Source organism: Chrysochloris asiatica, unplaced genomic scaffold (genome assembly GCF_000296735.1).
Source record: "Chrysochloris asiatica unplaced genomic scaffold, ChrAsi1.0 scaffold00130, whole genome shotgun sequence".
NCBI lineage: Eukaryota > Metazoa > Chordata > Mammalia > Afrosoricida > Chrysochloridae > Chrysochloris > Chrysochloris asiatica.
The window spans coordinates 2,783,876-2,808,198 of record NW_006408648.1 but is presented as its reverse complement, the minus strand read 5'-3'; the positions used below and the strand labels follow the sequence as shown (position 1 = coordinate 2,808,198).

The 24,323-nt window shown below is 48.2% G+C and overlaps 1 protein-coding gene across 5 annotated transcripts in view; it reads left to right on the top strand.

Moving 5' to 3' along the window:
- Window positions 1-24,323, top strand: part of MYLK (myosin light chain kinase) — a 318,431-nt gene that overhangs the window by 218,229 nt on the left and 75,879 nt on the right. For 4 of the 5 annotated variants that reach the window (XM_006869367.1, XM_006869366.1, XM_006869365.1 and 1 more), the window contains 5 exons: window positions 2,479-2,550; window positions 2,994-3,718; window positions 3,860-4,123; window positions 12,213-12,329; window positions 23,898-23,984. In XM_006869367.1, the coding sequence (XP_006869429.1) occupies window positions 2,479-2,550; window positions 2,994-3,718; window positions 3,860-4,123; window positions 12,213-12,329; window positions 23,898-23,984 (1,265 nt within the window). Of the gene's footprint in view, window positions 1-2,478; window positions 2,551-2,993; window positions 3,719-3,859; window positions 4,124-12,212; window positions 12,330-12,740; window positions 12,791-23,897; window positions 23,985-24,323 lie in introns of those variants that run through there. The other variant, XM_006869368.1, reaches the window with a different exon arrangement.

Sequence of the window (24,323 nt, the reverse complement as noted above, 5' to 3'; positions counted from 1 at the left end):
ATAGACAGAGTAGAACTGCCCCCACTGCTTCCAGGACTGATCTTTACAGAAGCAGATTGCCAATTCTGTTTCACCTGCAGTTGCTGGTGGATTCTAACCTTTTGGTTAGCAGTTAAGCACTTTAATCATTGCACCACCATGGCTTCTCATATGTTGTTGGTACATGTGCCATTTAGTTAGTTCCGGCTCCTAGTGATCCTGTATAGGGTTTCCAAGGAGTGGCTGGTGGGTTTGAACACTCAACTTTATGGTTAGCAATCCAGGGCTTATACTACAATGCTATACCAGGACTTCAGTCTCCTCATAATTGTTACTTTTATGTGCTATCAAGTTAGTTCCAACTCATAGCGGCCTTGTATGGTGAGTTTGAACCACCAAACTTACAGTTCAAACTGACCCTGCGACCCAGCGCTTTATCCTGAAGAACCACAACAGGACTTCAGGCTCCTCCGATGTTGTTATGTGCCGTGGAGTCGGTTCCGACTCATAACGACCCTGTATAGGATTTCTGAAGCTGTAAATCTTTCTCTCGTGGAACAGCTGGTAGTTTCGAACTGCTGACCTTGTAGTTCACAGCCCAATTCGTAGCCACTATGCTACCAGAGCTCCTTTCAGGCTCCTCTTATACACATACCAAAAATCCTGCCCACTGCCATCAAGCCCCTTCTACTCAGCGACCCTGTGTAGAGTTTCTGAGACGGTAAATCCTTACTGAAGCCGGCAGCCTCACCTTTCTCCTGATTATACACGTTGTTGTTGTTCAGTGTTGCTGAGTCGGCTCTGACATATAGCAACCCTGTATAGGGTATCCAAGAAACAGCTGGTAGGTTTGAACCACTGACCTTGCAGTTAGTAATCCAGTGCGTATCCTCCAGCGCCATGCCAAACACCACACATGTCCCCAAATAAATTTGAACTGATAAGCACTGTATGCTGAGGTGAGAAAGTCCCAGAGCTTGAATTTGGGTAGACTTGGATGCCAACCCCTTCCTAGCTCTATACTGAGGCAGATTACTTAATCTATATAAGCCTCATTTTTCTTATATATAAAAACAGAGCTAACCCATACCTCACAGAGTTGTCATAAAATTGACTGAGATGGACCAAGTAAAGACTCTGACACAAAGCTTGGCACATCTGTCGCTGACCCTTTGGTACTAATACGATGTCCTCGTTAGAGGCCTGAGCGTGAACCCTAACACTCAGAGACAGACAGCCCAGCACACCTTCAAGAAAACCGTTCAACCTCCTTTTCTTCTCCTTAGAATGGTTTTAATTGCCCTGATGTGGTGCTATAGGGTAAGCACTGGACTGCTAACCTCAAGAATGGTGGTTCAAACCCACCAACAACTCTATACAGAATCTCAATAGAGTAGGGGTGGGCTGGCCCAGCTAAGGCAACCGCAGTTCCAGCTATCATGTTGTTGTTGTTAAAGCCATCAGGTCTGCTCTGGCTCATAGTGACCCTGTATAGGATTTCCAAGGAATGGCTGGTGAGCTTGAACAGCCGACATTGTGGTTCAAACCCACCTTGTGGTCTTGCACTTAGCAGACTAATTTTTAAGTTGTATGATCCATGAATGATATTATAGAAAACATTTTCCCCACTCCTGCTCTGCAAGGTCCCTATGAATTGGAACTGACTCAACAGTATTTAACAACAATATCTCGCTGTGATATCGGGAGGAACAAGAAAGATCATGTTATGAAATCTGTGAAAAGTGGAGGGTGCCATAAAACAGTTCCCTTCAAGTGTCCTCTGCTCTCAGACACCTCCACACTCCACCCCAACCCCGCTGGCCAGAGCTCAGACACGCCACTAGGTGGCAGTCTTTTGGGGCTGGAGGGGTGATCTACTACAACCTTGGTGAGTTGTGGCGTGCATCCCACAGGCATGAAGAATCTGTGGCTTTCTCTACTTGAAAGAAGAAGAAAAAGGGTCTCCCCTGTCAGGAGACACTTGTTAGGTTTTTAGCACAGAAAGTTCTGATCCAAGGGCATCAGCAGAGAGATAGGGTAGGAGTCGAGAGTAGAGGAGTTTTCATTTCAGGAGCAGAAGGGAGTGACCACCTCTGTACTGAGGAGTTTGAAGTCTAGCTCAGGTACCTGGCAAGTAGACCAACCTTTACAACTCCACCAGAGTATCCCCAGGTCTCTCCTTATTTCATCTTTTTATTGTCAAATACAATATACTTACAGGAAAACGGAGGATAACGTTGTCATCCAGAAGATTCTTTTAATTTTAAAACAAGACTTAAGAAAGCAAAGAATGACCAAAGGGTGAGAGGGCCTTACCTAAAATCTAAGTCTGGGATGCAAGTCTCCGAGTCACCATTGGGCCTGTGATCCCCCCCATCTTCTCTGGTGGCAGCCAGCCTATAGCCAAGTCCACACTGGCCTTGTCCCCCACAGCCCTAGGCAGAGCAGGCTCTTTGCCAGAGAGCTTCTTGCTCTTCATTGATCCCTTGAATTCTCCAGGAACCGAGTTGGGGAATGCAGCTGCCAGGTGTCACTAAGGCTACAGACCAGCCCTGCCAGAGCCCCTTCTTGGTGAGTGCCCCAGGAGCAGCCCTGGTGAAGCCCTTTCTCCAACCCACCCACCCCTCCACCTTTCTCTGGACCCGCTTCCTCCTCCTGGCCAGACAAACCCAGCCTCAAAGCCCCAGATTGTTTGTATCCTCCAGCCACAGGCTGCCAGAGCCAAGAGGGGAAGATTGGAGGGGAACTAGGGAGGGAGAAAAGAAGGGGGGTGAATTATTTTTTGTACACACCCTTATAAGGCTACTGAAGTCATTACCGATGTAATAACCCAACTAAGCAAGCGAGCTCCTCTCACCAACGTTCCCTTCTATAAACACAGCCTGGCCAGGCCCCCCCTTCTCTCCCCCCTTCTCCCCCCTCCCACCCTCAGGGATTTGCTCACCCCTGCTGGTTCTGTCTTACCCAGCCCCTTTTCCTCTGGCTACTTTTCTTTTTCCCTTCACTGGTTGCAGGGGGAAGGAGCCTGCCAGCTGTGAAGGTCTCTGTGGTGGAGTCGTCGGTGCTGATGGTGGTGCTGATGACCGCTATGGGACCCTGAGGCCCGGCTGTCCAGCGAGAGGGCAGGGTTGGCCCGAGGAAGAAGACGGTGAGGACGTGCGAGGGGTGCTGAAGAGGCGCGTGGAGACACGGCAGCACACCGAAGACACAATTCGACAGCAGGAGGCGGAGCAGCTGGACTTCCGTGACCTCCTAGGTAAGAAGGTGAGTACCAGGACTGTGTCAGAAGACGACCTGAAGGAGATCCCGGCTGAGCAGATGGATTTCCGTGCCAATCTACAGCGGCAAGTGAAGCCAAAGACTGTGTCGGAAGAAGAGAGGAAGGTGCATAGCCCCCAGCAGGTGGACTTCCGCTCCGTCTTGGCCAAGAAGGGGACACCCAAGACCCCATTGCCTGAGAAGGTGCCACCACCAAAATCTGTGACGCCAGATTTTCGTTCAGTGCTGGGCAGCAAGAAAAAATTACCAGAAGAGAATGGTAGCGGTGGTGCCGAAGCCTCAAACACCAAAGGAGTGGAGAGCCCCAAGCCAGTGGGCAATGCACAGCCTTCAGAGCCCCTGAAATCCATGGGCAACGCCAAGCCAGCCGAGACCCTGAAACCCATGGGCAACGCCAAGCCAGCCGAGACCCTGAAACCTGTGGGCAACGCCAAGTCAGCCGAGACCCTGAAATCTGTGGGCAACGCCAAGCCAACCGAGGCTCTGAAATCCGTGGACAACGCCAAGCCAGCCGAGACCCTGAAATCCGTGGGCAACGCCAAGCCAGCTGAGATCCTGAAACCAGTGGGCAACACCAAGTTAGCTGAAACCTCATTACCAGCCAGGAAAGAAGATCTCAAGGAGGAGATAAAGAATGATGTGATCTGTAAGAAGGGGCATGCAGGGGCACCAGATAATGAAAAAAGATCAGAGAGCCAAGGGACAGCCCCCACCTTCAAGGAGAAGCTACAAGATGTCCATGTGGCAGAGGGTGAAAAACTGCTACTCCAGTGCCAGGTGTCGTCTGACCCCCCAGCCACCATCACCTGGACGCTAAATGGAAAGACACTCAAGACCACCAGGTTCATCATCCTCTCCCAAGAAGGTAAATAAGGGCAGGAACGGGGAGGAAGGGGACTTTGTCAGCTCAGGGAGCCTCCGTCTTGGGTCTTGTCGATGACTGCTCATAGCCCATAGTCTGGGCTGAAATGCTTCCGTTCCCTCCTCACTCACAGAATAAGTCCTCCGCCCTCCGAGGCATCAGGCATATACCCCAGTACTGGAGTGTGAGGGGCAGGAGTCTGGTCCCAGTGGCGTCTGTCTGGCAGAGCTTTCTCATGCCCTCCCTGACCTGTGGCTCCTTACTGGGCCAGAACCACTGCTGACAGCTCTGCATGGACAGCTCAGCCTCCAACCCATAGGGCACTTGAGGCCAGAGCCAACTATGGGCCCTGAGCTAAGGTTTGGGGAATGGCAAGCAGTAATGGGATGCATGGGGCTGTGATTTGGGGTCAAAAACAGTTAGAGTCTTGATAACATTATGGGTTTGGAAAACTAAACACCCAAAACAGCCCCTAAGGCTCTCACTCACAGGCAGACCGAGCCACTTGCTTCCTAATTTGGATGAGACTTTTGTTTGTTGGTATTTCACATTCTTAGGTGGTGGGAGGAAGGGGGGGTGGGCTCTAGATTCCATCTGTGGCCTTTTGGGGTCTAAAGTTCTCAAAGGGGTCATTTAATACCTGGAGAAGACAAGAGGGTGGAAGAGGTAATTTCCCTAGACCCCGAATTTGGTTTAAAGTGTTTATGTAAAATCCCAGGCCTGGTCAGGGAGTACTCCCAGATCCACAGACAACCCACTCCGGTGGAGGGCATAGGGCTAGATCACCAGAGTCCTGCATGAGGTTGATGCTGATACTGGTGACTTCAGGAAGCAGGGTACCAAGAAGCTGCCCAGGAAGTGGCATTTTATTTGTGGTGGGCAGAGAGTGACCACAGTAGAGCAGGAGTGGACAGGTCCTGATCAAATCCAAACCAAATGAAATGTCAGAACCCCTCATTCCTCTACTGTGCATGCTCTTTTTCCCATCCTGCGAATGTGTGTCTCTCCCTCCCTCACCCCTCTTAGATACTGGAAGGAAACCTTTACAGACAGCAGTCCTCTTCTTAGCTCACTCTGCACCTCCGACACTCAATCTGGAACAGCCGAACCTTTTGATTCTAATGCTGTAGGAATGAAGGGGGAATTGGCCAGGAGACAGAGGTTTTCTTTTTTGCTAATGCATTGACACAGTAGCTTGTTCATGGAATGTTCCAGATTGGACAGGCCCTCCAAAGCTCATTCCATCCACCCCATGCCTTAGCGAGTTCAGCCCCCCTGAAGGCCACACACAGATGGACCCTGTGGATTACTGTGGTGGGGTGAGATGTCCAGGGGAGTCACTCCTTATGGGGACCTCCCAGTTAGAAAGCCCTTGATAAAAACTGATCCAAAACCTTGTTCAGAAGCAGTCCTCAGATTACACATGGTGGTCTCTCCAGACAGGATGGAGGATATGCACCAGCATCCTTCTAACATGTGTAATTCCACAAGCCTGTAACACATGATGTCCCAGGTAGCACCTGGAGGGCAATGCCCAAAGCCAAAGGCTGCTCTAAGACCTGCATGGAGTTTCAACCCAGAGCCACAAATTGCCATTTAAATATAATTCACTCAACCAAGCAATGTAAGGTAGACCCCAAAGCACCCCTGAGCTAACTTAAGCTGGCTGTTCATGCCCAGAGTGCTGGGAGAATGTTTTACCTGCTGTTCCATGAGTGTGAAAGGGCCTAGAGACCCCATCTACTCCATCACTGCCTCACATGAAAACCATTTCAAAGAGACAGCTCCGGTCTGAAGCAAGGAAAAGAAATAATTAAAAGGAAGGCCATCACAAGAGGTGGAAAATGGCAGAAGTGGAGATTGGAGGGGATTCATGAGAGAGCCCCAAGTTGTGCTTTAAATAAGATTCTAAATTATTCTTAAAAACTCACTTTAAAAATAAGACTAGCAGCGTACATCTGTGTTTTATGTCAGACACTGTCCTAGGCATCTATCTGCCTTTCTCATTTTGTCCTCACAAAAACTACTCTAATGCCCATCTCACAGACATTAAATACTGCGCTCAAGATTGCACGCAGCTCCTGACCAGCAGAGCTAGGATTTGAATCCAGGTGTAGTCCTTGGGTGGCACTGTACTTATCCTACAGCCTGGACTGCTAACCAGTCAGGGGTTAAAACCCAACAGCCACTCCTCAGAAACCCCACGCAGGGTTAGTAGGAGTCAGAACCAACTCAACGTCACTTAACAACAGAGTTCCTAAGCCTAGACCACTATCCTCTAATGTCTTAAGTGATCCTTGTTGGTACGTCAGAAGACTGGTGACAGCTGAACAGTCTTTAATGATAAGGTTCTAAAGAGCACTGTCCAACAAAGACAGATGTCAATGGCTGCTAAGTCTTCAACACTGTTAACAGCTATCAAGAGACTGTAAGACTGGTAGCCCCTGCCTCACCAAATGTCTTGTGTTTTCAGTACCATGGGAGACAGACCCGCAGGCCTTGAAATGGGCCTATTCATAGTATGGTAGTATGAATACCAACCCCACCTATTGTCTGTCACCTCCCTCCTCACTTCAGTACTCTCTGAGCCCAGACACAGGAACCCCAGGAGAAAGCCTATGGTTAGATCTTATCAGTTGCCGCTTCAGCAGGTCCCAGGGCAGGGTGTAGGACACTCTGAGAGGTGAGAATGGATCTTCTCTCTGTAGACCTGGAAAGAGAGGACTCACACTCACAGTGATAAAACTACATGAGCCAAGTGTCAGTAAGTGAAGTCAGGACCAGGACGTGTACCACAAGTAGGAGAGAGGACTGAGTCCTGGGGCCACCAGGAAAACTGGTAGTGAAAGCCAGGCCTTAATAGGAAGGTGGGCTAGGACTTAGACCAGCAGGGGAGAGGAGGGAGAGCATGGACTTTTCAGGTAAAGGACTAGCATCATAAAAGGTAGACCTGCTCACAGTAGGTTCTGAGACATGAAGAACCAGCCATTGAGCTTCAAAGAAAGGCAAGGGCCTTTGTTGATCATATATCATAGTCAGGAACTCACTTTTGCAGACAATAGGGAGCCCTGCACATAAAGCTGGGTTTTAGGGTTTTGATTGGCTCCATGCCCAACAGATCAATAAGAAAGCTAATGAGGGAGGAAGGTGGTGAGGCCCGAACTTACAGAGTGGCTTGGAAAACAGAGAGGAAATAACCAGTTCCAGAAGCAAGGAGAGAATTATCCTTGGAAAGGGAAGAGGGAGAGGAAGAAGTGCAAGGAGTGGAAGACCACTAAGTGACTGGAATCCTAGGGGTGCCATTGATAGAAATAGGGTAGCTGGTGGTTCAAGGTGGTTTGTCAGGAAAGATGAAGAACTACATCCAGCACCAGCCTCTGGATGGACTGGCTCCACTGAGTCTTGGGTGGGGCGGTCAACCTGTTCAAAGGTCAAGATTCTCTCCCTCCAGAGAAGTGACTGTGCTCTCCTCCTTCCGCACCGATGGGTGTATCTCTGTGCACCTCCTGCTAGTGGAACCTCTCTCGGTCGGTTTCTGAGGCACTTAGCTGATGTCTGTAGTTTGACTAGGTAGTCTGGTAGTCTGCAAGCCCTCCCCTTCCGGCAACAGGACGATATCCATCCCCCTGAATACTGAGATGACCTCAGTCAACACTGACATTTAGTTCTTAGAGGGACAGACAGACATGTTGAGGCTGCAGGTTGGACAGTACCACTGGTCCACACAGATCTGCTGTGTGGCTGTCTTAGAGTCCTCACTCTTAGCTGGGTGGTGGGAAGCAGCTGTTACTTGAACCAAGGAGAGCTCCAGCTCTAGCATTCTGTTATCCGAGAGGAAATTTTATCTTTAATGTCTCATTTCCTGTCTCTAAGTGGGGCTCCACTCCATGACAAACCGTGTCTCACAATCTAATAATGAGGATCCATTGTTGTTTTTGTTGTCAACTCATGATTCATTTTTAATTGCCTTCAGTGTGGAATCTTGTGAAGAATTTTTTAAAACTAGCAAATGTTCATCCTCCAAAACACTAGGCTTTATGCAGCATTTTCTATGTGCCAGTCCCTTGTCTAGCCCCTGTATTTGTTCTACTTGAAGGTCTGGTTAACTTTTTCCTTTTGCAGACAATAGGGAGAACTGGAAGTTATTTTTCCTTTCAGAAACTATATGAGGAGGCTTCAAAAAGTTCTTGGGAAAACTCCATTATTTTTCCATTCCATTTGTCCATGAACATTTTCTAGCCCCCTTGTCTTAGCTTTTCCAACAGTAGGTTGTATTCAATTAAGTGCCCATGACCTTTTCTTGCATAGATTCTATCAGATCACCTGCTATAGAAACGGGCCATTGTCAATCTCAGAATAGCAAATATTTATTTTACTGTGACTGCATTCCAGCAGACATCGTCGCTGTCCCCAGAGAGCAAGTGTGGGAGACTACATGTATTGCAGCGGTGGCCTTGTGAAGAATGCTTTGGTAAAGATTAGCTCTAGGAGACTCGGGAACACAGAAAAGGGCCAGTTAGAGCTGGGGACTTAGAGGGGACATAGAAGGTACCACCTCTGAGAAGGTGATCTAGAGGTGAGCCACACTGTGGTCTGGGGCTTACCAGATGCACTAGGTCAGGTGCCTGAGAGCAGCCTCAGAGCAGAGGCTCTAGGAGTTCAAACTGCTACACTCCACCAACCACATCTCCTTCTCCTCTCCTCTCATCACACACAGGACAGAAGGAAGACTGGGAGACGTCAGGCCCTGGAGCAATCTCAGACCCTGTGGCAATTAAACCTGGCTCTCTTAAGGAGGGTTCTTGGTTCTAGTGTGACCGCTCCCATCCCCCATCACCTCCCTCTCAAAATTCCCCACCAAGCTGTTGTTGTTGTTGTTGTTAGGCTTCTCAAGAAAAAAAAAAAAAATGCTGGGAAACGGTTTTGCTTCTGGAGGTCAGGAATGGAGCTATCCCACAGGAAATGCCTGATTCTTCATTTAGGGTAGCTGAGCCTCCAAGGCTGCCTGGGGCCTCTCCCACAGTCCACGCTTGTGGCCAGGGGTCCTGGCATTGGGCAGCTTGGGAAAGCTGCCTGCTCTGGTGCTGGCCCCTTGACTGGGTGTGGGAAATGGGGTGTGCTGTGGTCCAAACGTTCCTCTTCTAATAGCCTCCTTGCTATCTTTGTAGTTTTTATCACCTCGGCTTAAGGCTAAAGCCAACTAGGTGATTGAAACTGAAAGAAAAGACAGTGTTTGGACCGGATGTTTGCTGTGAGTGGGATGTCTGCTCTCAGAGTTATAGGTCAGTTTCCTCTAAGTCAAGAGTTTGGGGGACAGAAATCATCTCACCATCCAACTGTCCTCCCAGAAGGATGGGAATTCTTTCTCTAGAAGTGAGTTACCCCGTTCCCCTAGTCCTCTGCCTGAGTCTCACTCTCATGACAAACTGCCGAAAAATCCAACCTGAATCCCTCATGATGTACTGTCTGCAGATGCTCTCTCCTGACCCATTGGGGAACCTGGTGAGTCCTTTCTGTGAGGAGTAGGGTCTGTTGTTGAGAATACACACAGCAAACATACACCACCAACTCAACAGTTTCTACATACTCAATTCAGTGACTCTGATGACATTCTCAGACTCCTTTTCCAAGTTGAGCCTCCCCCATGACATAAATTCACTGTCTCTAAAGCTTTCTACCTAACCTTTGGAGTTACTATTGTCAATTTGGTCATATAAAAGATCTTTAAAGGAACATAATGCCCAAGACCAGAGTGTAAGGGATGGCATAGAGAGAGCAGCTGCAGACTCTAGGCCCATGCACTGAGAAAGGCTATGTGCCTGAAGGCAAAAGGTGCCCTTTGGACATTTAAATGAATATGGGGGTTTTTTGTTTGTTATGTATGAGTACATCAAGTCTTTTTGCTTTGTTGATGGTGAAAAATAAGATGTCAAAGGGAAGCCACAGGGAGAAAGCAAGGTAACTGTTGTTGCGGAGAGGGGATTGTTGTTGTTAGGGCTCTCAAAAAGGTTCTCAAAAAGCTGATGATCTTGTCTGGTAACCTTCACTCAATTAAGAAGAAAAGTTTTAAAAAATAAAAATAACATAATGCCCAAGCAGTAGGGTTTTTTATGGTGGTGGTATGCCATAGAGTCGGTTCTGACTCAGCAACCCTGCGTAAGGTTTCCAAGGCTGTAAATCTTTATGGGAGCAGAAAGCCTCATCTTTCTCCTGCAGAGCAGCTGATAGATTCAAACTTCTGACCTTGTGGTTATCAGCTTAGCTCATAATTCATGATGCTACCAGAGCTCCTTAGTGTCTTATATGTTGTTGTTGTTGTTGTTAAGTGCCGCTGAGTCAATTCCAACCAATAGCAACACTGTATAGGGTTTCCAAGGAGCAGCTTGGTAAGCTTGAACCACCAACCTTGAAGTTGAAATGACTTTGCAGTCCAGAGCATTAACCCACAGCACCACATCAGGACTCCAGTGTCTTATATAAGAAATAGTTTAAAAAAAAGAGAGAGAGATAGTAAAAGAGTGTTGAGTGGGGTGAGGTGACAGGTGAAGCCCCAGGTGGTAAAACATTACCCAGGAGCCAAAGAGTAGAAGGAACCAGTACACCTCCACTTTCTCTCTCACCTGAGTGAAGCTCTTTGGCAAAACGACTAGCATCCTTCCTCTTGTGAATATCTCATGTACTTGATGGTCCCGTCTGAGATCTGTCTGAGGGATGAGGCGTGATCATCAGTGTGTGCTTTTTGAGGTCAGCAGATCCTTTAGGGAATGGCCCCAGCCTCCTCTCTTCTGGTCATGCTTTGACCACGGGTACACATGTGAGGCACATGACTCTACCTCCCAGTGCTGCTGTGTCATGTGAAGTGGGTGGGTGAGGTGGAGTGGAGTGGCTCCACATGCAGCCAGATGCACGTGACTGTGGTTCTCTGGAGATGCCCTCCTCTTTGTGTTATAGGCTGCTGCCCTGACAATAGGAGCCACTTTGGGCAGGATGCCAGGGGTTGGCTTGTTTGTGTAACTTGCGGCAAGAACTACGGACTCCTGTCTGGCCCAGCGGGCAGTGTTCTCAGCTAGACACTGCTCACACCCTGATAGGAAGCCCCTGAGGGGGACCCAGAGGACCAGTAGCCAGCCCTGGGGTGAGCAGCTGGGAAGGGCAAGGAACAGACACAGGCTCCTATGGATGTTCAGCCTGACTCCTCTTCCCTCAGCCAAGACAGAACAGCTGTGCTGGGGCCAGGGTAGAGCCACATGAGAGTCCATGAGGAAAGAAGACCACCCCAGCCCCACCCTCTTTGAGGTGACTAGTTGGCCCACACTCAAGGGAGGCAGCTCTGAGGTATGCCTCCTTGCCATGGTTCTTCAGCTCAGACGCCCTTCCTGAAATCCTAGCTCTGGGCTCCCAGGTTACATGTCACGCTCACCTCCCAGCAGGTCTTCCTGTAATAAGGGTTCCCGCCATCCACCACCCACCTCTTTGCTCAAAACTCCTGTTCACAGGAAGCATTCTTAGAGTCACTGCTGTAAGCACCTGTCACTGTTGCTAACACAGGTCTGTAAACTTGTGACTGGCTCTTTGTCTGTCATGGTGACCCCCGGGGGTGAGCCTTGTATCCATCTGTTCTTTCCATTGTGACAGATGCTGTACAAAGGCAGAGGCCTTTTCTCTCCCTTCTTCTATACCTTCCAATTGTCGTTGTTGGGGTTAAGTGCCGTCAAGTAGGTTCCGACTCATAGCGACCCTGTATAGGGCTTCCAAGGAGTGGCTGGTGAGTTTGAACCACCGACCTTGTGGTTCAAACCAACCTTGCCGTCCAGTGCATTATCCCACAGCGCCAAACCAAGACTCTGTACCTTTCCATTAAGTCCCCATTAGAAGGCTGTCTTTAGGGGACTATATTTGGGCATCAGTTATTTGGATGTGGACTATCAGTAGAAAGGGCATTGGCTTTGGTGGGGAGAGGGGCTTCATTCCCACAGGACCTCTGTCCTAGGTGCTATCTGAGGCTGCCATGTGAGTCACACTCAGCCATGTGCCAGGACAGGGATTGGGTCCCCATACCTGGTTTCCTCAACAACTTTTTCTTCTTTCCCAGGCTCGCTCTGCTCTGTCTCCATTGAGAAGGCCCTGCCCGAGGACAGAGGCGTGTACAAGTGTGTAGCCAAGACCAGTGCCGGCCAGGCTGAGTGCTCCTGCCAAGTTACTGTGGATGGTAGGTTGAGCCCACCCATCACTTACCACACATCATGGGTCCCTGCTTGTCAGTCCCACCCCTGCCTGCCATGCCTGATGGAACTCCACCCAAGACTGCTACCCAAGGCATTCATTTTATGGATATCATTAAACAAGACAGGAAGGAAACAGGAAGCTTTACTTGACCATCTCACGTGATCTCTTCCTGGCCCTCCTCCTTGCTGGGAGGAGGGGCTGGTCACATAATCACCCTCCACCTCTGACCTGACCCCCAACATACAGAGCCTTGTTGAGTAGGGAAGCCGGGTCCTGGGGCAGAAGAAGAAAAGACACACCCACAGGAAAATGACTAAAAGTATGTTAGAAGTACCACTAAACTAGCGTCAGTACTGGCAGGCTAAAGCTAGCTGGCTTTCCTGAAAGGATCCGTGAAGAAGAGGGAGCAGAATGGGGTTCATGTGGGGAGAATTCCTCAAGAAGGTGAGCTGGGGCTGAGGCTCCGGGTAGAGGGGATAGGACCTATACTGAAAGGAAAAGTAATAATAAGTCACCAGAGGGAGGGACAGCACACCCAGGAGAAGGGGCAGGCCACCAGGTCTGTGGAGTTTCCATCTTGGAAAGGGGCAAGCTCAAGCTGTTAGGAATTTGGATTCTTCATAAAGAAACACAGTGTATTTGTGACTTTCCCTTCTCTCTCCCCCCACCCCCCCATCTGGAGTTTAGAATTACAGGCTTAGAAATAGAAAGAACCTCTGATGATTTGGACTGCCACCCTCATTTTACAGATGAGAAAACTGAGGCCACCCAGAAAGGAGACGTTTCTGCCCATTGAGGGCAGAGCCAGGGCCAAAGCCCCATCTCAGGACTCACAATCCAGTGCCATTTCTTTTCATTACTATACTTGCCTGCAACTGTCTAAAAAGGTAGTTTGGGAACAATTTATTGCCCTTGAAATGCCTGATTAATAACCATTAGTGACATGTTAAAAACTAGTATCCAAATAAGGCATCACTGAGATCAACTTTGTTTTTCTGACTACCAAATAAGATCACTTGAGTTTTAAAATCCTAACCTGTTCATTACCATTCCAAGAAATATAGATACTTTGCCCCACTTCTGACATTTTCTAACCCAATTCCCTGATCGTAAAACTGAAATGTGTCATACATAGTGGATGGGAGAAATGAAAAGGGTCTTTATAAAATGTCTTATTTAAAAAAAAAACAAAAACCCACAATGGCAGTGCAGACTAAATGACTACTAGTTAACAGTAAAGCTGAAATTGTCTGGCATTGTGTGAATGTGTTTGTCGCAAGGAGCAGAGTTGACAGGTCAAAGTTTTTGTTCAGTTCAGAAGGGAGCTTGAGACACAACTGTTTACTCATGTGTCAGTTCCTTCTCACCTGAGCTGTCATCTTCCTGACCTCACTCCCTCCCACCTACCCCTGTTAGAACCCTACTTTGTTCTACACAGGTGTTGTTGTTAAGTACCATCAAGTCCATTCTGACTCATAGTGACCCTGTATAGGGTTTCCAAGGAGCGACTGGTATGCTAGAACCACTGACCTTGCGTTTTAAACAGACCTTGCAGTCCAGTGCATTATCCTGCAAGTGCCACACCAGAACTACACAGGTGCTACTGTTTAAAAAAGGAAACAATCGTGTGTCTGGGAACTTGACATAGTAAACCTATTTCTAACAGTCCCATCACTCTTGGGAACCATGCTGAACCATGCATGGGAACCTAACCACAAGCTATCAGGAAGCCCAGCCTGCTAAGAAGGTTATCTGCTTTGGAGTCTCCAGTCTTTTTGAGTTCTATTTAGTGACTGGCTTAAGGCAAGAGAGCAATTCATTCTCCATATCCAAAAAAAGTCCAGCACCTTTTTGATAAACAGCTAATGATTTGTTTTTAAAAAACAGACTTTCAAAATGACAGGATTTTTGTTTTTGTTTTTTTCCCTACAGAAGACATTTGGGGATTCTTTTGTTGTTGTTGTTGTTTTAAGTCTTGGGGAATTTATTCTACAACTTAAGGGACTTTGTTTGCCCAGATGGTCTTCTTCTGGTAGATTCCCTTGCTCTTCCAACTAATCTTAATGACCATCATTATTTATCACTGCTCCCTTCCAAGAGACCTCTGCAGGGTTTGGCCTCAGGGTGCATACTGGGAGCTGGGTCTTGGAAGAAGAGTTAGAAAAGTGTCGAAGACAGACCAGCTGAGATAACAGAGCCAAATCTCAGTTAACTAGGTTTAGGTTGTTTGGTTTTTTTCCAAAGCAAAAAGGGACAGTCCTTCTGCCCCCCCCCCCCCAGCTCTTTTCCTTATCCTTCTACTTGGAGACTTGTTAGTGTCTTACATGGTGGTGGGCTTCTTGCCAAGTTTAGCTTTATTTCTCCATCAACAGCTACCTCCAGGCAAAGAATAAAGAACTGTGTAATCTTTTGGTTTATCATCTTGTTAACTACTGCCTTGCTCCCCTTCAGCACCTTTTTACTTCCTGAGCTTCCCTGAGTCTTCCCTGCCCCCCAAGGCCACAAGACTGAACTTAGAGATCCCAGTAGGTCTGGGCACCCTTTGACATGATGGATGGGCAAAATGTTGTGTGCATGTGGTTTAGAGCATTTTTCTGGAGAAGATCCATAGCGTATAACCAAATTCTCAGAAGGGTTCATGAGTAAACATACATTGAAAAACTTCTTGCCCCAAGGAGTAGCCATGATTTGAAATTTCAAGCCCAGTGGAGCACAGTCTTCAAATCTCTCTCCATCTGCAGCTGCCTGCATCCGCCTCCCCCAAGGAGAAGTTAGGTCCCTCTCCACTAGGGGTGGGGATGGCAGCTATTGTTGATTTCTGGCTAGCTTTCCTCTGGCCCTGACCCCCAATAGTCACTCTCTATCAGCCTGCACCAAACACCACTGAGACCATCTTCTGAGAGACTTGAAGCCACACCACTGCTTTCTCTCAACAGTAAAGAAAAGGAGGTAACCTTTATAATGCTGCACATCTGGCTATTTTAATCATGCTCTTTGGGTCTTTTTCTAAGAAAAAAAAGAGTGCTTTTGTGCAGTTTGTAGGCCATGGTCCAACCTCTCATCCTTCCAGACTCAGCAGAAGGCAAATACCATTTGTGCCACCCAGGAAATTAAAGTGTAGAGTGGGTGCAAACTGGCCAGAGACTCACCCAGGAGGGGGAAATGGTGCCTGCTGGACCCAGTTTAGGAAGAGCTTGGCAGAGAGTCTCTCTCCATGCAAAAAACAACCAAGGCTCAGTGAAGTCAGACAGACAGAAAGTAGTAGGCCCAGAGTTTGAGCCCGAATGTCTCTGATTTCAAAGCCTGCAGCCTTCCTAACACCCTACCCAGTGCACTATAGCATGGGGTACCAGACTTGAACACAGGTGTGTCTGGTTCTGAAGCTGGTATGGCCTCCCTGTGAATTCAGTGAAGTAAGAGAATTACCATGGCAAATGCCTGCTCTCAGAGTTCCAGATCTCCTCCTGCAGCAACCACCTTCCTGCTGGGAAGTCCTGCTGTGCATCTGGCCTTAGGCCTTAGTGAGCCACTTCCTCTCATTCAGACCCAGAGAAAAAACAGGAGTCAGAAGAGACCTTAATCCCCTACATGGCTCATCCAGACCTTCCCAGCACTTGTCTTCCTTCCCCAGCTTCCCTGACCAAGGGCCCTAGACCACTGCTCACACACTGCCAGCTACTAGTAGCATCAGTGCTTCCATGACCATTGAGTGATACATTTTTTGTGGTAGGAGGTGATATTCCAGTTGGCACTCATTCCAATATTCATTGATTCATTCAACAAAGACTTTATCATTCACCATGCTCAGGCACTGTTCTGGGGCTAGGGTTAAAAGCAGGACAAAACAGATTAAGTTTCTTCTTTCTTTGACTTTCCATTCTAGTGATCTCAGGTCATGTCATAAGCTTTGAAGAAGTTAAGCAGAGGAATGAGGAGGGGTGCTGTGTTTAGAGAGAATGGTTGCATTGACCTCTGAGGAATGACATTTGAACAGACCTGAAGGAGGTAAAGGAAGAAATCCCAGAGGGAAGAGGGAAGAGGTAACAGCAAGAATTGAACCATGAGCTGAGACTACTGGAGGCATCCCAGGAAGTGTAAGGAGGCTAAGGTAGTGGGCAATGAGGTTGAAAGGAACCAGATTTTCTTCTAAGTGTAAGGGAACAGCACTGCAAGGTTAGAAGTTGATTCACATTTTTAAAGGACTAGTGAGGTGGCCAGGTGATGGCTAGACCAAGGATGGGTAAGAGGGAGAGCAGGGAAACCAGTTGGAAGGTTGCTAGGATAGACCATGCAACAGTCAGTGGTGGCTTAGACTCAGTAAAATGGTGGAAGAGGTGGAGATGATCAGTTTCATAATAAATTTTGATGATAAGCTGATCAGATATGCTAATGTTCTGGACATGAAGAGAGAAACTCAAAGATGAGTTAGTTTTCATGGGGAGTATAGGTCAGCAGTGGGACTGCTTACTGAACTCAGAATGCAGGATCTAGGAGCGATCAAGAGTTGGTACATGTGGAGGTTAACATGTCCATTAGACATTCCAAACTACATAGACTTCATCTCATGTACTTTGGACATATATCAGGAGAGGCCAGTCCCTGGAGAAGGACATCATGCTTTGTAAAGTGGAGGGTCAGTGAAAAAGAGGAAGACCCTTAAGGAGATGGATTGACACAGTGGCTGCAACAGTGGGCTCAAACATCGTGAGAATGGTGCAGCTCTGAGTGCTGTTTCGTTTTATTACATAAAAGGTCACACTGTGCGTTGGAACCAATTTGATGGCAGCTATCAACTGGTAGCGTAGTGGTTACGAATCGGGCTGCAAACCATAAGGTCAGCAGTTCGAAACTACCAGCGGTTCCGCGGGAGAAAGATGAGGCGTTCTGCTCCCGTAAAGATTAACAGCCTCGGAAACCCTGTGCAGGTTCGCTATGAGTCGGAACCGACTCCACGGCACATAACAACAACAACAACATCAACAACAATAGACATCCCAGTGGGTGTGTCACACAGACAGGTATTTAGGGGGATCTATAGGAGCTCTGGGAGCGTAGAGGTTACGAATTGGACTACAAGCCATAAGGTCAGCAGTTCGAAACTACCAGCGGTTCCGTGGGAGAAAGATGAGGCAGTCTGCTCCCGTAAAGATTTACAGCCTCGGAAACCCTGTGTAGGGTCGCTATGAGTCGGAACTGACTACACAGCACATAACAACAACAACATAGGAAACCCTATACAGGGTTGCTATAGGTCAGAACCGACACGATAGTACTTTACAACAACAACAACAATCAGAGTCCTGGAGTCCTGGTGTGGTGCTGTGGGTTAATGTGCCAGACTGCAAAGATGTTTGAACTGCAAAGTTGGCAGTTCAAGCTCACCAGCTGGTCCTTGGAAACCCTATACAGGGTCGCTGTGAGTCAGAACAGACTCGATGGCACTTAACAACAACAACAATAGTGTCACCATAAGGAACACTGGTGGTACTGCAGGTTAGGCATTGAGCTGCTAACGTCAAGCTCAGTTGCTCCATAGGAGAAAGGCAGTCTGCTCCTGTAATGATTTTGTCACTGAGTCAGAATCAACTCCATGGTAGTGGGTTTGGTTTTTTAAGTAAAGGAAAGAAGTCAGTGCTAGAGGAGGATATGATGAACCATCACATTATGTTGTTGTTAAGTGTTGTGGCGTTGGTTGTGCTTATAGTGACCCTTATAGGGTTTCCGAGGTCATAAATCTTTCTCCTAAGGAGCGGCTGGTGGACTCAAACCTCCAGCTCTGTGGTTCGCAGTCCTGTGTTTATCCTACTAAACCACCACACTCACCATTATAGAAGCCACTTGATACCTTGAGACTGAATGAGGTAAATGTGGGTGGAGATGGGAAGAGAGAGGAACTCCAACCATTAGAGGCAGGGGCAGGATAGTCTTTGAAGGAGACTTGGAAGGAATGAAAGAAATCCAGGAGAGAGGGATGTCCCAGAAGTCGAAAGTTGAGAATTGCAAGAAGAAAGAACTGGACAATGTGTCAACTGTTTCTGCTTAGTAGCGTAAGATGAGTCTGGACATTGGCCATTGGTGTTGCCACAGTGGGGGCCTTAGTGACTTTAACAATGGGAGAAAGTAAGCCATGAGTTGCTTGCTCAGGTTGACCCAGTAATTAACTTGGTGGTGATTCAAACCCAAGTCTTGCCTCCACTCCACTGTAGCCGCTGGCAGCTCTGATTGTCATTGAGCTGACTTCAGCTTTGTTGGTTTCAGTCTTGCAATATTCTTAAAAGTCTGTTCTTTGTATCATTGTTGTTGTTGTTGTTAAGTGCCATCAAGAGGGTTCGGCCCATAGCGACCCTGTACAGGGTTTCCAAGGGTGTAAATCTTTACGGGAGTAGAAAGCCTCATCTTTCTCCCACGGAGCGGCTGGTAGTTTCGAACCGCTAACCCTAAGGTTCGCAGCCCGACGCTACCAGAGCTTTACGAGCAGCTAATTTGTATTGTTGTTAAGTGCTGTTGAGTCATAGCAAATGGTTCCTGAGGCGCAACTGGTGAGTTTGAACCACTGACTTTGCAGTTGAAACCAATCTTACGGTCCAGTGCTTATCCTACAATGCCACAGTTGAACTAAATAAAATTGCATTTTGTAATATTCAAAACACTTGAATATTAGCAAACACATACGGTTCAACCTGACACGAGCATATAAAGTATTTAGCATAGTGTCCAGCACATAATAATTACCTAGTAAATGTCAGCTATTATTTTCTGCCTCACTCAGTCCCCCTTTTCTATTGATGTGTGTGACTCTTCTGAAAAGTTCAGAAGCTTACCCCAGGATTTGCAGGCCCTATGGTGGCACTGTAGGATAAGCACTGGATGGCTAACCACTAGGTCAGCAGTTCAAACCCATCAGCTGCTCTCACAAACCCTATACAGGGAAACTATAATTCGGTACTAACTCAAGGGCACACAACAATAACAATACCAACAAAAGAGCAGGGCCAGAAAGGAGCTCCGTTCCGCACTTAGAAATCTCTCTCTGATCCTAATGTATGAGCAGGAAGGTACAGGTCATCTTCTCAGCCCTGCAGCTACATGGGACTACTGAAGCTGGGGGCCCCTCCCAGCAACCTCCCAAGACCTCATTCTCCCTGCCTGGGGTCAAAGTCCAGGAAATCAACATCTTGGGGAGACAGGGGGGCGGAAAAGGCTGCCCTGAAGGACTAGAGTACAGAGCTAGCCCAAGAGTGGGAAGGGTGAGGCAATGTCCATATAAGGAGACATTTTCCTTCTCCAACTGTCAGCCCCCCACTTCCCCACACCTCTAATCTTTCTACCCCACACTTCTGTGGGGGCACATCCCGGCCAGCAAAGGACTGGAGCCCTGGGGCCTAGATCTAGAAATGGAGTTCAATTTCATCACAAAAATGATGAAAATAGACAGAAAATACAAGCTGCTCTTCAACTTTATTACTATTATTTTTATCCTCTGGGCAGCCGTGTGAGCACAAAGCTGGTTTTGATTAAGCTCATGGTCCTTCCAGCCCACTCCTTGCTGTGGTTCTCACGGAGGTCCAAGCACTCAGCCTCCCTGGCGGGGCCCCAGGGCCTGCACAGCCCTTGGTGTTGCACTTCAGGTGGGGCGGGGCTCCAGAGGAAAAGGGGGCCACTGAGCCTGGGAGGTGCTGGACTGACAGGGAAATTTGAGCCCCTTTATTCCTGCCAGATGGAAAGATAAGGTGCAAGGGAACTTTTTCTAAAAACAGGACTCCAAGAGTATCCTCACATGGCCACCCCGCATTGAAAGCTGAGGACAGATGCAGACACCAAAAACAGAATTTTAAGGCAGATTTGGAAAGGGAAGGGTGGCACGAAGGGATCTGATAAATGGGGAGAATGAATGAGTAAATAGGTAAATGATCATTTTTCTTCTCTCCAGAGCACTGTTACATGCTTTCTCTCCTTTGAGCCTCATCCCATACGAAAGAGAAAATGGGTATCATTCCCTATGTACAGATAAGGGCACAAAGATACAGAGCAGCTGAAGTTATTTGCCCAAGATCTCAAGATTGCCGATGACAAAGCCAAAACTAGAACCCTTGTCTTTCCATCCCTACTCGGATGATGCCCGGAGGCAAAGCCACGAACAGCCCCAGCAGGACAGAAGGACTTCTTCCAGTCTCAGCCTCCTTGTTCAGGAACTCAGGGAATCGATTCTGGCCTTCCTTGTCTTCTTTCCTCTGATGCCCCAAAACTCACCAGGAGAAAGGTAGCAAACAGAGTGTTGAACCCAAGGCATGCGGAACTCTCCATATCCTGTACTATTGTTGCTGGGCGCCATTGAGCCCTTTCTGATTCACAGTGACCCATGAGACAGAGTAGGACTGCCCTGTTGGGTTTTGTAGGCTGTTGTCTTTACAGGAACACATTGCCAGCTCTTTTCTTCCACTGAAGCAATGGTGGGTTTGAACTGCTGACCTTTCGGATAGCAGCCTAGCACTTAATTCATGGCACCACCAGGACTCATATATCCTCTGTTGTTTGTTGTTGTTGTTAAGTGCCATCAAGAGGGTTCCGACTCATAGCGACCCTCTGTAGGGTTTCCAAGGAGCAACTGGTGAGCTTGAGCCGTCAACCTTTCGGTTCAAGCCAACTTTGCAGTCTAGCGCTTTAACCCACAGCGCCACTACCAGGACTCCTCTGTTACCCTTCCATTAAAAAGAGAGCGGCAAACAAGCAAACGCTCCAGCCACCTTTCTTTAAATTGTCATCAGTGACTGTCAGAAGTGTTTGTCTTGAAGGACGGATGATCTCAGGAGAAGGAAACTTATAAACATAGCACCCCAGTGTACTTTCAGATACCATCACCAACCTTCCCCCACATTACCACCACCACTACCTCCAAACACATCACACAGAGATTGAGAGAAACTAGGAGTTTTTGACCGTGGCTGCGCATCAGAAAATATTGACGCCCAAACCCCAACCCCGACCACTTAAACCAGGACCTGCTGCTACTGCTAATATACAGCAGGGAACCATCCACTTTGACCTAATTGGCCTGACATCTTTTCTGCAGTTAGGATGTCGTTATCCCTGGTGAATACCTGCTTCTCCCTCCATTTCCTTACTGGGAATCTGGTGCTCGGGCACTGATTGTGTCCCTGAGGTACTCCTTTGCTCTCAAGGCATGTGCCAGAAGAATGATGACATGCAGTGGGGAATGGGCATCAGGGTTGGGCTATCAAGCACTGCTTAAAAAGATCTCTTCCAGCTTTGTCCCCCCACTCCTTCCCCTGTCATATGCTGAACTTCGACACTTAATCATTAGTGGTTACGAATTGGCCTGCTAACTTCAAGGTTGGGCAGTTCAAAACTACCAGTTGTTCCGCTGGAGAAAAATGAGGCTTTCTGCTCCCGTGAAGATTTGCAGCCTCGGAAACCCTGTGCAGGGTCACTATGAGTCAGAACTGACTCCACGGTACTCAACAACAACAACAGTTAACAAGTGCTTGACTTTTAAATGTCTCTGGTGACTCGTTCCCACAGACCCAACAGGATGCCCCGTTCTGCCTCAGAGCTGCCACCAAGCCTGGGCAATGTCCACAAGAGGCCTCCATCCCTGGGCAACCTGGCAGGGGACTGGCATTAGGATAGGAAGGAAACCTGACTGATCTTTAGAACCAGTTGACCTTGAGTTGATTCTGATTATAGCTACCCTCTGTGTGTAAGAGTAGAACGGTGTTCCACAGGATTTTTAATGGCTGACTTTTCAGACTTAGATGGCCAAGCCTTTCTTCCAACATGCCTGTCACTAGACTCAAACCTCCAACCATGCAGTTAATAGCCAAGGCTGTTACCCCTGGTACAACAGGTGTTAAGGCCTGAGAAATGATCATGTGTAGATGAATTTATGTGGGCAAATCCACTTTCTGGGAAAAGAAAGGGACCCAGAGCCATATAATCCAACCCGTTGCTATTAAGTGAATTCTAAGTCATAGCAACCTTTTAGGACAGAATGGGACTACCTCACAGGAGCTTCAAGGCTGTAAATCTTTATGGAAGTGGATGGCCACATCGCTCTTGAGTGGAGCAGCTGGGGGATTTGAACCTCTGACCTTTCTGCTAGCAGCCAAGTTCTTTAACGGAAAGAAGGAGAAATGCATGGATATGGGTGTTCTGAGACTTCATGTGCCAGGGTAGGACACATCCCCAGTCCCTCTGTCCTGTGTTCCTCATGCCCACCCCCACCCCCACCCCACCTTGTAAAGCTCCAGGAGAGAACGTGGCAGGAGTTCCATTAGCAGCCTATCTACCCAGTCCTGCAGGTGGGACAATGAGATGGCCCTTCCTCCCCAGCCAAGCCACAGGAATGTGGCGAATCCTGTGCTGGAAAGTCCCACACCCTCCTTCCTCTTGTGGCGCTTCCTCTTTTCAGGAGCAGGAAAAGGACAGACAGGAAGGGGCCTCCCTCCCAGTACTGTCACCAAAGACTGCTGGGATGTGAGGAAGAGGAAAGCTGGCAAAATGTTGGGACACAGCGATAGCAGTTCAGCCAGCTGCTTATCCCATTTCTCAACCAGTCTCCTGGAGCTCAGAGAGATGGCTCCCTGCTGTACCAATAAGGGAGGGGGTTTTTGGCTTCATCCACACTTCTTCCATTAGCCTGGAAAGTGGCAACGTACAGGCCTAAGGAATTGCACCATCTCAGAATTTTCTGCCCAGTAGCTACTGATGCAGGATTTCATTAGGTCTGCTTTGGGGCAGAGTTCCTGGGTAATGCAAATATTTAACATACTTGCTAAGTGCAAGGTTGGAGGTTCGGGTCCACCAAAAGGCACAATTGTGGAAAGGTCTGGGAATCTATTTTGGAATAATCTGCCATTGAAAATTCTATGGCGTGCCATTCTACTCTGACACACCTTGGGTGGCTGTGAATCGGAATTGACTTAACAGCATCTGGTGACTAATGGGAGCAGAAGTCTCCAAAATGGGTGCAGGGCTCAGCTCAGGGGAAGAGGCATGCTTGCTGCCTGCACATTGCCCTTCCATCTGATCTGGAGTCATGGAGTCAGCGCCCATCTGTGGGATGGAGTCTAAGAAATCAGACACCAAAAGCCCAAATGCTGGACCCCTGGCCCTTCTTCCTCCATATGACACACCTCTCTCTGCACAGTCAGTTTTTGGAAATCCAGACCATTTAGCCTGAGTAAAACCCAAAGGAAGAAAATGATGGGGAAGAAGTGAGCAGAGGAAAGACAATGCTCTCGCAGCTCTGCCAGTTACCCCAAGTGATGTTATTTCAGGACAGCCTGATCATCCTTCTTCCCAGGAGACTGTGCTCTGATTTATAAGGCCCAGTGGAGTCGGCACTCCTTGTTTGGTGCTCTGAGGGAGCAGGTGCAGCAACCTCAGGCCTCCGTTCTGCTCAGCAGTCATGGGAGGAAAAGGGGGGTGTACAGTTTTCATGGAGATGGGATTTTGATAGAGATACTTCCTCTGCTTACTTCCCGGGGCAACCGTAACTGACTGATGTTTGTTATTACCTATTTTGTTCTAGATGCTCCCGCCAGTGAGAATGCCAAGGCCCCAGAGATGAAATCCCGAAGAGCCAAGAGTTCTCTTCCCACTGTGCTCGGAACAGAGAGTAAGTTCTCCTTCCACCTTACCAGGCAAAGGCAGGAGTAGAGAACCCCATGACTGAGGGCTGGATCATAGGCCCCTGTTCTCTCCTTAGCTCCTCCAAGTCTGCTTCCTGCCCCACAGTGCCCATCGAGCGCCTGAACACCCTGCCCATTGCCTCTTCTCAACACCCTCATCTCCACCATCCTCTCTGCAGCCTGGGTGGGATGGTACATCTCTTCTCTGCCTCCTCCTGCTCCTGTCTCACCAGGACCCCTGTCTGAGCTTCTCTAATCTCTCCCCAGTTGAAAACATTGCTCAGGTGGTGTTGTCAGGTGCCTTTGAGCCAATTCCAACTCATAGC